General features: G+C 38.1%; 1 protein-coding gene across 6 annotated transcripts in view; it reads right to left on the bottom strand.

Moving 5' to 3' along the window:
• The window catches only part of AIG1 (androgen induced 1), a 124,395-nt gene that overhangs the window by 88,668 nt on the left and 22,561 nt on the right, over nucleotides 1–13,166 (bottom strand). The window contains exons 1-2 of one of the 6 annotated variants that reach the window (XM_053937874.1): nucleotides 4,689–4,710; nucleotides 3,382–3,473 (exon numbers count right to left, since the gene is read on the bottom strand). The exons of 4 other annotated variants lie outside the window; for them this stretch is intronic. Coding sequence is in view for 1 of the 2 variants with exons in the window: in XM_053937873.1 (XP_053793848.1) it covers nucleotides 4,689–4,721 (33 nt within the window). In the remaining variant the exon portion in view is untranslated. Of the gene's footprint in view, nucleotides 1–3,381; nucleotides 3,474–4,688; nucleotides 5,352–13,166 lie in introns of those variants that run through there. One more of the 6 variants, XM_053937873.1, reaches the window with a different exon arrangement.

The raw sequence follows: 13,166 nt of genomic DNA, 5'->3' as shown, positions 1-13,166 counted from the left end.
GGCATCAGCAAATCTATCTCTACTTCATGTTAGGTAGTGAATGATAGAACGAGAAAGCTGCAGGAATTATTCACTTTCTTTTCCTGATGGCAGACTGTCATTTACCTAACTTTTCCTTTTTTGCATTTACGTATTTGTGTGCAATATAAGATTATTTGTTAAATTAAATTGTTAGTTTAATCACCTGAACCCACTGATTTGGTTCAAACTTGACGCGATCTTAATGTGATCACTGAGTTTTTCTCCCTTAATTAGCTTAGTAAAACTGTAATAAGTTTAATAAGTTAGCTCAGGAATGCTCTTGCCTGAGGACTTGCACATCCTTTCTAGTACAGTTCAGAGGAAGTGCACACAGCTTGTTTACTCCCCAAACTGGAAGCCCAGGTCACAAACCCACACACATCAGGTAATCTCAGGTAAAAAATTAACAAAACATAGGCTTGGTTCCCAAATTACACAGTGATTAGTCAAAAAACATAAACACATATATGCTTAGAATTCATACTTCATGTATTTCAAAGCAAGCATGGAGTCTTAGTTTAGAAGTCTTACTGTAAACCTAGGTGTTCCACTGACTAGGAGTCTCTGACCAAGCAGAAGACTACCCATAAGAAATAAGAATAGCATATACCCAGATGCTACAAAATACAATTTATTATCTGCATACATCTTTGCAGAATTTACACTATAATAAGGCAAGACAGGCAGGCAGGAAGGAAGGATGGACGGAGAGAAATACCAAACATATGTTGGCTACCAGGAAGAAATCCAGAGATGTGTAATGATTGGATGGATTAAAGTACACTTCCTTCCCCAACAATCTTTATATAACCCAAACACTTGTAAATTCTGGCTGTAAAGCTGTGAATGACAAACACTCAAATGGCCACAGGATCTGCTTGCAATTCTGTTGCCATTGCTTTCTCCTCTCCAGGCTGTAGCTACATAGAATTTGCTTGATACATAGATGAAGCAACACACAAAACATTCCCTGAAGCCGTGAGATGTGACAGACTACTAGTGCTAGAGCTGAATATTGTGCTAGAAAAAGGTATTACTATTTCAAACGAGTGCTTTGAAAAGTTACAATCTTCTACATAATTTTTGAAAAGCCTTTTAAATGTAAGTTGGGGCTTCTTAGAGCTACAAAGAACTCCTAATGCACTTTTTCACATTATTTGTTTGAAACAAGCACTTAGTAGAAAAAAAATCTTCCCATACTCAGCCCTGTTTTCCACCAAACAGATGGCCTATTTGGAGAGCTGAAACAGAAGAACTAATTATGCATTTGCTTGACTTATGAGGAGATATGATACCATCTACTATTCACTCAAGAGTGTGAATGCCAAACAAGACAGGGATGGGAAAAAAGTATACCTAACAGTAATGAGATCAATCTGAGTGTTAAAAAGTTTAGGCTGAGTACCAGGAAATATTTCCTAACAGTTAGCTCCATCAGACCATGAAATAGTTTCTCAGAGGAAGTGGTGGAAGCCTCATGGTTTGAGTCACTCAAACCGATATTGGACAAAACACTCAATAATGTACTGCAGGGAACAGTATTATGCTGGCAGGGCTTGGAAGAGTGACTAATGGATTGTTTGCAGCTCTAACTACAATTCTCTGAAATGGTCCCTCTCCAAAAAAACACAGACTCAAACAATCACACGCCCACTTTCCAAGGGAATTGAGATTGTACATCCACCAATCAATCACAAACTGAACAACTTCTTTCCCTGTTATCCTGTTATGAACACAGAGCTTCAAGAGAAAATATAATGATATCATTGGGAATGAAATCCCAATTAGGAGTGACAACTGCTGAAGGGAAATACCCAAAGATTTCAGAGGGTAGGTATGAAGCAGGCTACTCTAAAAAAACATTAACAAATAAAAATCCATATAGGAAAGAGAAAATTACATCTTTATTGAGAACATTCAGAGCCAATGAAAAAATTGTACAGTGTTCAGGGAGGAACAGTTACAGCTTAGTCATGCAAATAATGTGCATACATTCACTCCATTCATTCTACTTCCTTTCCTTTCTAGAATGCACAAGAAAACTCTTCTGACACCTATCAACACCTGGGATTAGAGTTAGGACCTCCAGAGCTGCATGAGTCTCAGCAACATTAATTAAACAGAATCAGTAATGATTTACATCCTTTGTGGGTCTGGTGTAGGAAAAGCACAGCATGCAGCTACTGGTGGTTTTTTGCATGAAACAAAGTTTTTAAGTCCATGCTCCTCGGTGTGAATGCTGTCTAACAGATGTGAAAAAATCACAGCAAGGAAATAGAAACTCCCTCTAAACAATGTTCTCCAAGGTGCCCTGGTGTTACCTCAGATTTAGGATCACATTTTCAAAAGAGAGACCTTATTTTGAAAATTTGCAGGTGGTAAATCTATACATGAAACATCCTCAAGCTGTTAAACAGCTGACTTTTTTTCCCCTTAGAAATGTAAGCAAGAACAACATTTCAGAGGAAATACTTTGCAGTTTTGCCTCTAACTAGAGCTTGAAGGAAAACAGTGATTCAGAAAAGGACAAATTTGACATAAAATAGACAGAGCTTCCCTATACCATGTAACAGTATAGATTGATAGTATAGATAGAATCAGAAACTTATAAGCAGAAAATGCAATCCCAAGAAAATAACTTAACAGGTATAAAATACTTACTGCTGATCCTTTTTCTCCTAGAAGCCTAAAGGGGCCACTGCCACTAGAGTTGATCCTACAGTACCTTTAAACTGTGATAATGTAATGACAAGTAATAACAATGGTCAGCAAACAAAACTCAGAGCAGAAGAAACACTTGTTAAGTTGCTGCAGGAGAAAAACAGCTATAAACATAAGATGAAACCAAGCAGCACAGAAATCTTCTCACAGTGAGATGTGTTGAATTACATAGAACAAACTAATTGGATGTGTCTGTCTACCACAAGAAAATAAAAACTTGCTTCACTAGGACAGTTTTTTCACAAGGACTGCAGCTAATGACCTCCTCGTACTACTCCTAATTTGACTTCTTAAGAGTCAAACAGAAAACCTATTTCCTCATAAATCTATTTCCAGGGCATGGAACTCCCTTCTCACCCATGCCATGAAGTTCCATGGTGTGGACAAGATCTCTTGAGATTATGAAAATTCTGTTACTAGTCTTACCAAAGCAGAAAATCCACCATTAAATTCTGGAATCTGGAATTTAATTTTCTTTCAAGTTCACTCTCATAATCAGAAGCACTCCTTAGAACTCAGGGCAGAACTGGAAAAGTCTTTGCAAGCACTAATACTATTCAAGGGTAATTTTTCCTCTACCTACCTGTGATTATGAAAAATCACTGTCAAGTTATCATTTTCAAGATTAACACCACTTACTTCATGTGTCCCTCTATGAAATAAGGCTTCAGTCTAGGCTGGCAAATAGACAGCACTGCCAGAATAAAGGATGGGAGTAACACCCACAAAATCTACAAGAAATAACAAAAAACCACTAAGTAACCAAACATAAACCACATGATAGGATGACTAATTCACAGAACGGTGTCAGGGAAGTCTCACTAATCCATAGGGGCAGGGAGTGGCAGGGGGGTAGTCAGGGCCCATCCCATCCCCAGCCAGGAGCAGGGCAACCAGTGTGGCAAGGGGCCAGTCCCAGCCTCAGGGCATCAGGCACACCCTGGGGACAGACCACCAGCTCGAAGGTGGGGGGACAGACATAACCTGACCCATCAAAACACTCAGGCTTAAGACACATTTTCCCCAAGAAGATGGAAGTTTAGCTCTACCAGCATGCAAAATCAAATTGCTGAAAGTTGTCATTTCTCTTGTATTTCAGATTTTACAATCTGTCATATAAAAACATGGTCTGATTTTTCTCTTCAAACAACAGAAAATTATTTATAACCTTGGAGTATCTACTACTGCTCATTGTCACCTTAGCTTTAATTTCTCCAGCCTCTACACATCATTACTTGCTGTAACAAATGTACAGCAGTTTAGATGACTGTTTCAAGTGGTGTTGTGTATTGGGCTGTTTGCAGGCACCTGTGGACAGCCTGCATCCTGTAACAACAGCTCGGTTATCTGTAGTAGCAACATACCGAGGAAGTCCAGGATGAGAAATGGAGAATAACAAGGTATTTTTAACAGAAAATGCTTCAAATGAAGTCATGGGTTGTAGCTGCTTAATAAATATGTTACTGTTCTTGATTGCCTGGAACTAATGATTGTTCTTGCCCATTGCCATTCCACCACTACTCACAGGCACACTGCTTTATTCTTCTCGCTTCTCCTCTCCTCGCTTTATCTTTATTAGTTATGATAGCAAGCAAAAGCTGGACAACATTACAACATATAATCTTTGTATCAGAGAAGCTACAGACTTCAGATAAGAAAAAGGCAGATCTTTGTGTTTACAGACAAATGAAAGAGAGGCATAAAGAAAAAAGTGCAAGAACCAAGAGCCTTTTAAATACTAAAACACAGTGTAATACATCTAACCACTAAACCTACAATTAATTCGGGTGCAAGAACCATGAGAAAGCACTGTGTGCTACTCAGAATCATTATTTCTGTGCAAGGAATAGGGAAAAATACTCATATTTCAAAGGTCAGAAGTAAAAAGAAGCATCACCCCAGAAGATCATTGACAGTAAGCTGAGGCAAAAAGGCAAAGCTCATACCGCATCTTTTTCCACACCAGCTGCAAGTGCCATGGTTGTTTTAGGTTGCTTTGTTTCTTAAGCAGGTTTCAACATCATAGGTCACTTCAACACAGAAAAGGATGAGCCCCTGGCCCATCAAAAGCCAGTAGTCTCAGAAGACAAATATATCATATAGAGAAAAAAAGTAACAGACAAGGCAACGAAAACAGAGTAAGCCAAAGGAATAGTTAATGCAAATGCCATCTATTTTACTCAGAGTTGTTTACTGGTTAGAAATCTTGAAATAACTATTTCTCCTATCTCTCCTTTCTCTTTTACTTACAAAAATTAGAATTAAAAACTACACTAGTAAAACATGGCACTTCTATCAGAAGAGACATTAGAACCTCAGTAACTGGATGAAGGGACAGCCTTTCAAATGTCCAGCACTGTCCTCATCCAAGATAATGACTCATGTCTCCCTTTGCAGCCTTCAGTGGGGGGGACGGCTCTTCTACACAGCATGTTGCACATGAAGACTAGTCCTTAGTAGGAAATTTAACTTCATTTTCATGGTTTAGTCATATGATATGAATCAGCTTATAAAACATGCTTAATCCCTTATGATGTTGATAAGTTCAGGGACTACTTTAAATATAATTCTTTACATTCTACATAACCTCCTGTGGTCTCTTTCTTTGAAGCCCACCAGCATTGTGGGATATATATATATATATATATATATATATATATATATATATATATATATATAAATAAAATAACCAAGGATGGGGTTTTAAACCACTGAGATTATATAGATATATGAAAGAATAAAATCTACTAGGAAATTAATATGCATGAAAGAAAAAATTGTTTGACTCTTGGGTCTAGTTTTTACAGGTACTAACTACAGTGTTCAATTCCTAGTGCTTAAGCACCTATTATGAAGGTGTGGAATGGGGACCAAACTGTGTAAGATAACAAGATCTTGTGTTTCCATGACAAGAGATGCCTTTTAAAATTATGCATACAAGATGTGTTTTAATCTTTTTACACGGGTGCAATATCCTCAGAAAAAAAAAAATTAAAAAAAAAAAAAATCCATAGTGGAAGTGGACAACTGAGGAATTCATTTTAAAGTGCTACTCTACCTCAGCTGAGTTGCATAGATGACATTTCTAACATGATCTCAGCATGACAGAGTGTATGCCATCTGGCTCAGAAGTGCTAACAGCCTGGAATCCACAGCCATATATCAAATGAAGACATGGAATGGACAAATGTACAATGTACTAAAGAAATATGAATAAAAATTTGAACAGATGCTGAGAAAGTACTACATTTTCTCAAATCTTTTGCAATTGTATCAGCTGTGTCATTCCTCTCCAACACCATGTCAGTCTTCTTAGATGTTCATATATCTTACTTTGATCTTGGCTAATACACTCAAAGAAGCATGAAGCTCATTGTTGCAGTACTTAAGAAATTATTATTCTATTTTTATCTTTATCTTTTTAATTGTTTTGACTAAACTAATTTTCTAATAATCCCCATCTTCTTCCTTGCTCTCTTATATTGTGTATAGAAAAGCTGCCATTACTACTTATTGTATCCTGCTTATAAGACATTGTAATTGCATTAAATTTATATAATCCATTCAGCAAATATGTATAATACAGTTTATTCAGAATAGATTATGCTTTTATTAAGTTATATATTTTATGTTTTTCTTTGGTAAAGCTTAATCTTATTAGGATTATACACTGCTTAGAAGGTTATGTCATTATTTTGGCTTAAATGATCATTTTACACGTTTTAGCATGATTGGTACTCTCTCTGGAGCAGTGCCCTTGCAGTCAAGGCAGGAAAAGCAGCCCCCTAGACAATATTTGGGATAGCTAGCTAAGAAGGTAAGACTTGTTCTACAGCTGTTTATGCTAAAATGAGCTTTAGGATAGGGTTTCCCATGGCTGCAAAGCCCCTAGCAGTTTCTAAGTTAATTACCCCAAAAAAGAAACTACATTTAATTAAGTGCAAAGCTTTATTTAAAAAATTGTATGCTTAAAACCCCAGAAACTTCTGCATTGCACCAACTTTTTCATGTTTAGAAATACAATTTGAATACCACTACAGGGAAGCAATTTTGACTGACCAAAGAGTAACTGATTTTGCTTTTAATTTCTTCCCTTTTTATTTAATGAATAAGGTAATAGCTGCCTTCTAAATTGCTGAATTCAGGTAAGGCCATTACAAATGTATCTCAGCAACATAGGGACAGAGCTGGAAATGCAAATGAGAAAGTCACTACAATCTTCTGAGACACAGCAACCTCAGTGCTGTCCTAGCGTGGCTTAGGAAAGAAAAGTTTTTAAAGGTCTTTTACCTGAGCACTGTGAAAATAGTAATGAATGACTCCACACACCAGTCTAGAAAGACAGGTTTTCACATGATATGCATCTAAATTGGGCAATTCTCCTTCTCTCCAGGGAAGGTATTGGAAGGAGACACTGAGGACTTTTTCCCACTTCATCACTCACCCAACAATACACAAATAAGCCCATTGCAAACCCATATTGTGGAAAACAGCTCAAATCTCTGATCAGGCTTATCTTCAGCTTTTGCTTAAACTCTTCTTCCTTTGCACACTGCTGCAGCAGCTGAAGTATAACCTATGATAGGTAAAGTACATTCATAAATTAAGTTATTACTAAGATAAGGATTTTCTGCAAGTTAGACCACAGCAAAGGATGCTGCTATTCAAGCTCCACTTGAAAAAAAGACAGGACATAATTTCGCACATTAATTATAAAGCATGTGGTTCAATGAAAGGTGATCTAACATGTTATACCGTCCTCATAAACAAGACTGTTCTTTACACAGCACTTCAAGCAAGACACTGTTCTGAAGAGTTGCATTTCGGGAGGAAAAAAAAAATCTCATTATCTCATATCTCTAAAGAAACCATGGGAAACCCCCTGATACAAACTAACTGCATTTAAATTAAATAGACAACCAGGGGTTAAGCGTTCACTAGGTGTGTGGCATTCCAACCACAGATGATAACACTTCTCTGCTTTCATTGTCTTTCTCATGAATCGGTCTCAGAGGAAATGAAGGATTTGTTTCCTGATTGTTGTTGGTGAAAGCAAGGCAAGGGGAAATGAGCTGGCCAAGGCAGCAAGGCACCCCAGGGGTGAACTCAGGTGTCCTGACCCCTAGGCAGCTCTCCAGGCATTGTATTAAGGCTATTTTCCACGCACCTACACTCACTCTTACAGAAATAGCCATTTTCAATGCACACACATTTCATTCCCTCCAAATGCAGCCATACTACTGTATGTATGTACTAAATAGTGTAAATCCAAATATTTCTCCTCTTATGAAACTCACAGGGATCAGAGTTTTCAAAGACCTTCTTTAGTACTGCGTCTTTAATAGTTAGATACTATAATTCTGACCAGCTGATCTATTTCTGCAAACAAACTAGAGTTACCAAGGTCTCTAATACCTTTGGAGATCTTGTCCATTATACCACTCCCATCTTCACTGCTCTTACATCATATTTCATACAGCAAATATTGATTTTGAACAACACTAGTGGTAAATAGATATTTTTAATTTTCCCCTTGTTTTGCTCTGTATGAATAAGTTTCATGTGCTGCAACTTTTAACGTGGTGTACACTTGGCTTCTCAGCATTCCCGTAGGACAAGTTACAGAGTAGAAGAAGCACAACCACCTCATCTGCTACCTGGAGACTGTCTTTGGAGAGAGTGGTCTGAAAAAGAAAACAGCATGGAACCATATCTTGCCTCATATGCTTATGAACACAGACACAGCTCAAACCTCTCCCACTCTTTCTTACTGCAACCAACTTTAACTGTTTCTTGAGTTTCCAAACTAACCTTCCAGACATATCTGTTTACTGTACTTCTGGTTTACTCACTACTTTTCATTTCATTTGCAAAAGAAAAAAGAGATTAACTATATGGAAGTTTAAATTTACATCCCCTTACATATTAGGGGAAGCCAATTTGTGACAACTACGTGATATCAAACCAGGTTCCAAACCCATGAGATTTAGATATTGTCCATCAGCAGTGAACATACTTTTCAGTCAGTAAGCACTACAAGTTCTTTCTTCTCAACGAAACAGAAAGCTCAAACAACATCTGTCGTAGCAGGTAAGAAAGTAGCAAATCACTCCAGTAAAGAGACCTTTGCTGAAGTGCAGTTCTGGTGACAATGAGCATGGTGGTTTTGATTTTCCAGGGCAGGAACAGCACCTTGTAGTAGCTTATAAACATGGCAGCCTGGCATGAAAAAAACCAAAAAAACCCAAAAAAAAAAAAAAAAAAAAAAAAAAAAAAAAAAAAAACCAAAAAAACAAACCAAAAAACAAAAAAAAAAAAAAAAAAAAAAAAAAAAAGAAAAAACCAAAAAAACCCAAAACCCAAACCAAAACAAAAATGAGCAGGATACACCAGGAAATGCCCAAGCATCCACTGGCCTCCACAAAACATCTTGGTCCTCCCAACACTCCTGCCTCCATGCACCAGGTGGGTACATGCACGTGCACTCCGAATTACCACAGCAGCTGTAATTGTAATGCAGCTGGGGACAAGGGCTGTGCCCCTGCACATGCTGGGCATGCTGAGTCACCCTTAGGAACTCCCTGGGCAGTCCCGGGAACTCCCCAGCCAGTTTCTGTACAGATGAGATAATTGATAGCTACTGGAACTCGCCCCGGGCAGTCCCAGCTCCACCAGAGGTCTGAGGCATCGATAAAAGAACTCCACAGGCAGTCCCAGTACATGTTAACAAGATAATCAACTGCATGTCAGGATGGGGAGGCAGGGAGTTCCCAGTAGCCCTGGGAACAACCCGGGCGGGTCCTGCTTTGCTCATATGAAGTAAATGGTGAACTAATGGACGCTATTTATCTACTGAGATATGTATATCATGGAACCAGAAAACTTCTTGCACACAGATGAGATGATTTTAATTAGAAAGTCATCAAGCATACACTGGAGTTGACAAGAGGCTGCAGGCCAGCTGGAGCAAACCAGAGGTTGGGGGGTTCTCATCCAAACGAGCTGAAAATGCTGCTACAAGGATACTTGTGATGGAGACTCCTATCATCACCTGGTCAGAAACTGGCCTTACTGTCACAACAGCAACACAAGATTGTTAGCTAACAGGTAAACCAATGTGTGTGTAACATGAACCAGAACAGTCTCTTAGGAAAATGAGTCTACCAGCACATAAACTGGCCACAATTGAATGCCACACAAATTGAAAACATTATCCTAGAGTATAAGAACATTGGTCCAAGTAAATGTATCTGATGTAACTTCTGATTTTATGTAAGGTACCTCTAATTCCAACTTGCAGAATACATACGCTTTTCCCAAAACACTTGGTAAATAAATACTTAACAGTATTCTGCCCTGTTCTTCACAATACAAAAAAAAGCTGGTTATCCAGATAACGTTTAAAAATGTTGAAGGCTTTTAGGCCATGCCCATTTGTTTATAATCTGGCAGTAGCCCATTGCAGCACCAGGCCCAGACACCACTGCAACAGAACAAGAACCTCTTCAGTCCAGGCCACCTGTAACCACTCAACAAGAAACTTCCCACTGGAGTTCCGGAGCAGAGCTGCTGAGCAGCCCCATCAGCATGCCCATCTTGAGACATTCACTTCTAACTAACAGTGAGACTGGGTCATGTTCAACCTCTAGCTTTGAATCAGCCAAGATCCTGGCTCAGAGACGTGTTACAAATTTTATATGAAACAGCTTGACCAGGGCATTGGACCCTTCCACCCCCATGTAATAAAATCAAGGCCAACTACTAAATGCAGAGCTGAGCTGAGTCCACCGGGACTTTGAGCACCACCACAAGGGGCTGTTATGTTTACACTCAGGAAAGCTGGGTTTGGATTATGCCTGTACCCACCAGGAGGTTCAGGTGCAGCACTGCACAGGGTTTTTACAGACCTAGCTAAAGTGGGAACCACAGCTCTCAGACAAAACTAATTTCCAAGGAGCAGACCATAAAGTGAGATCAAATTAAAGCAAAAATGAATTGGATATAGTCAAGTAAAGAAGTATCTCTAGAATTCCAAGCTCTCCTGCAAGGCACATACATGCAGAATTTAAGTGACCTCAGTCAATTTCTTGTGTGAGATGAGCACTCACAGCTTGAAGCCCAAGAAGAAAGGTTTTAAGAGTTCAGCATTTAACTTTTGGGACTGCTTACTGTAACATATGGTAGAAGGAAAAGAAAAAATCTTGGTATCAACTTTTATGCAGTATCAGAGTATATTACTTGCTAACAGATGCACCTTCTACACCCATTTCAACCCCAACTGAGCTTAAAGAATAATTCCTGCCTCCAAGAAGATATGAATTACTGACAATGTCAAAGAGTATTATGCCCATATTTCCTGATAAGTTGTGCTAGTGTAGGAGAGAGCCCACAGATGTCTTTGGAACTCACATAGGTTCCAGCCCTGTGCCTGTATTTCACTATAAAAACTATCTGCTAAAATACTTTATCTGGAGCAAGAAATAGGAATCAGAAACAAGGACTACTTCCTCCTGTCCCATCCTTCTCCACACAACATGCAAATGGACAACCACTATTCTAAGTACAGCTCTTTGTGAATGTTGTCTACCATCTTGCCACTAAAGCAATTCTTTTCTTGGTGCGAAAACCAATATATTTTAGAAGTCTTACTGCAGAGCTCATATCACATTTCTTCATGCATTACTGAAACCTCAAGAAAAACACATGCTGGAGATGTTTTTCAAGTTCCAGTTAACTCAATCAGTTTACTTTGTTCTTCCCACTCGACTGAAGGGAACAAGCATGTGTGAACTCTGGCCATATCCAAAGTTTGCTGTCAAGATCAGCCATTTTACTTCTTTATTTCTATTTATACACACAGTTAGGTATTACAAGAGCCAGACTATTTAGCCATGAAGACTGTCAAAACAGATAATGTATTGTGTCTCACTGAATTACAAACTGGCTGGGTGCCTAGGCCATTGACTGCGAAAGTCCACTCCATTACAGCTCCAGCAATGTCTTCTATCTACTTCAAAAAGGTTTTTAAAAGCAGACAACTGTGAAATGACTATATGGATCATAGAAATTACATTTTTTTTACTCCTTCTGCTGGTTACCTGCAATTACTGGTTACTAGTTCTGATGCCAACTCAGGAAGAGTAATACTTTACCAGAAAATCTAACTGATGACCTTCAGTGTGAGATACCACTCAGCAGTAATCTCCCACAATATCCACACAGATGTGTGTTAAGTTACTCTGCTGGAATTAGTGCTCTGATAAATTGTTTTCCTTATGTGTTTAGGGAGTGCATGTGCAGCCACAGTGCGATCAAAATTAGTATTACATTTCAAGGAACCGAGTCCTTAGTATAGTAGCAGTTACTATACAGTGATACTTGTTATGAGAACCATGAAATTTTGTTTGACTCACTGCAGGCACTGCTTGTACCTGTTTCCAAAATATCCAAAATAGGTAACTAAAAAACAAAGGTAATAACACCTACAAGTATGGCAAATTGAATACAGGTAGGCAAACATCTTCTTTTGAGTAGAAAACACTGAAACAAAACAATAACCCAGAAAATGCACATTGACTCCAAGTTAGAATACCACAGCTTGCCTTTACATGAAATTGTATTATCTTTCAGAGGAAAATACAATTTAAATACTGGTTTGATGTATAAAATGCTTGACATTCAATCATCAGCTTGCATACACACAGTGAAGTAAAAGCACATTGTGCTTCCCTGCAAAGGGTTTTCTTCTCAAGAAGCAGGGTTTATCCAGCTATGAACATAGTCAAAACATGTACTTCATCTAAAAGCAAAATATTATATAGTATTGCAATAAAGTAGTATTATAATTAATATAAAACTACTACTTCAGGAATTTCCTGTCTATAATTACAACACCTGTATCAATGCCAAGGTCAGCACGTTAATCCATACTCAATTTGAAAAATAAGCACAAAATATCTACAGCAGAAATGGTCATATATTAACCAAGTGTTTATTGACCTTGTATGGTAAAAGGATAACTATAACATCATGAAGTCCATATTTTAAATGTATTTAGCTGAAAAAAAATTAATCAATCTGCATATCACAGTATTACTATGGCATTATGACTGCTTCTCTACACAAATTTTCCTACTCTTATTTTGTTTTTTGCCATTACCACTTTCCAGGTTTTCAGACTGAAGATGGAGAAAGTATTAGAGGGATTCTTGCCTCTCTAAACAACTCAAGAAATCAGAGAAGGAATCTGAAAGGATCTCATATACTTCAGTTCTAGGTTTGCTTTCCCTTAATAGCACTCAATTAGAAATTGTTTTGCTGCTAAATACAGTGACAGCCAGCTTCAGATAGGACTTTCTCTTTGGTATTATCAGACTGTTACCATCTTTTGAAAAAACTTGAAACTGATCGAAGAGATTATGTGT

Source organism: Vidua chalybeata, chromosome 3, assembly GCF_026979565.1.
Source record: "Vidua chalybeata isolate OUT-0048 chromosome 3, bVidCha1 merged haplotype, whole genome shotgun sequence".
NCBI lineage: Eukaryota > Metazoa > Chordata > Aves > Passeriformes > Viduidae > Vidua > Vidua chalybeata.
Note: the sequence above shows the minus strand (reverse complement) of the source record. Positions and strands in the feature narration are given on the sequence as shown.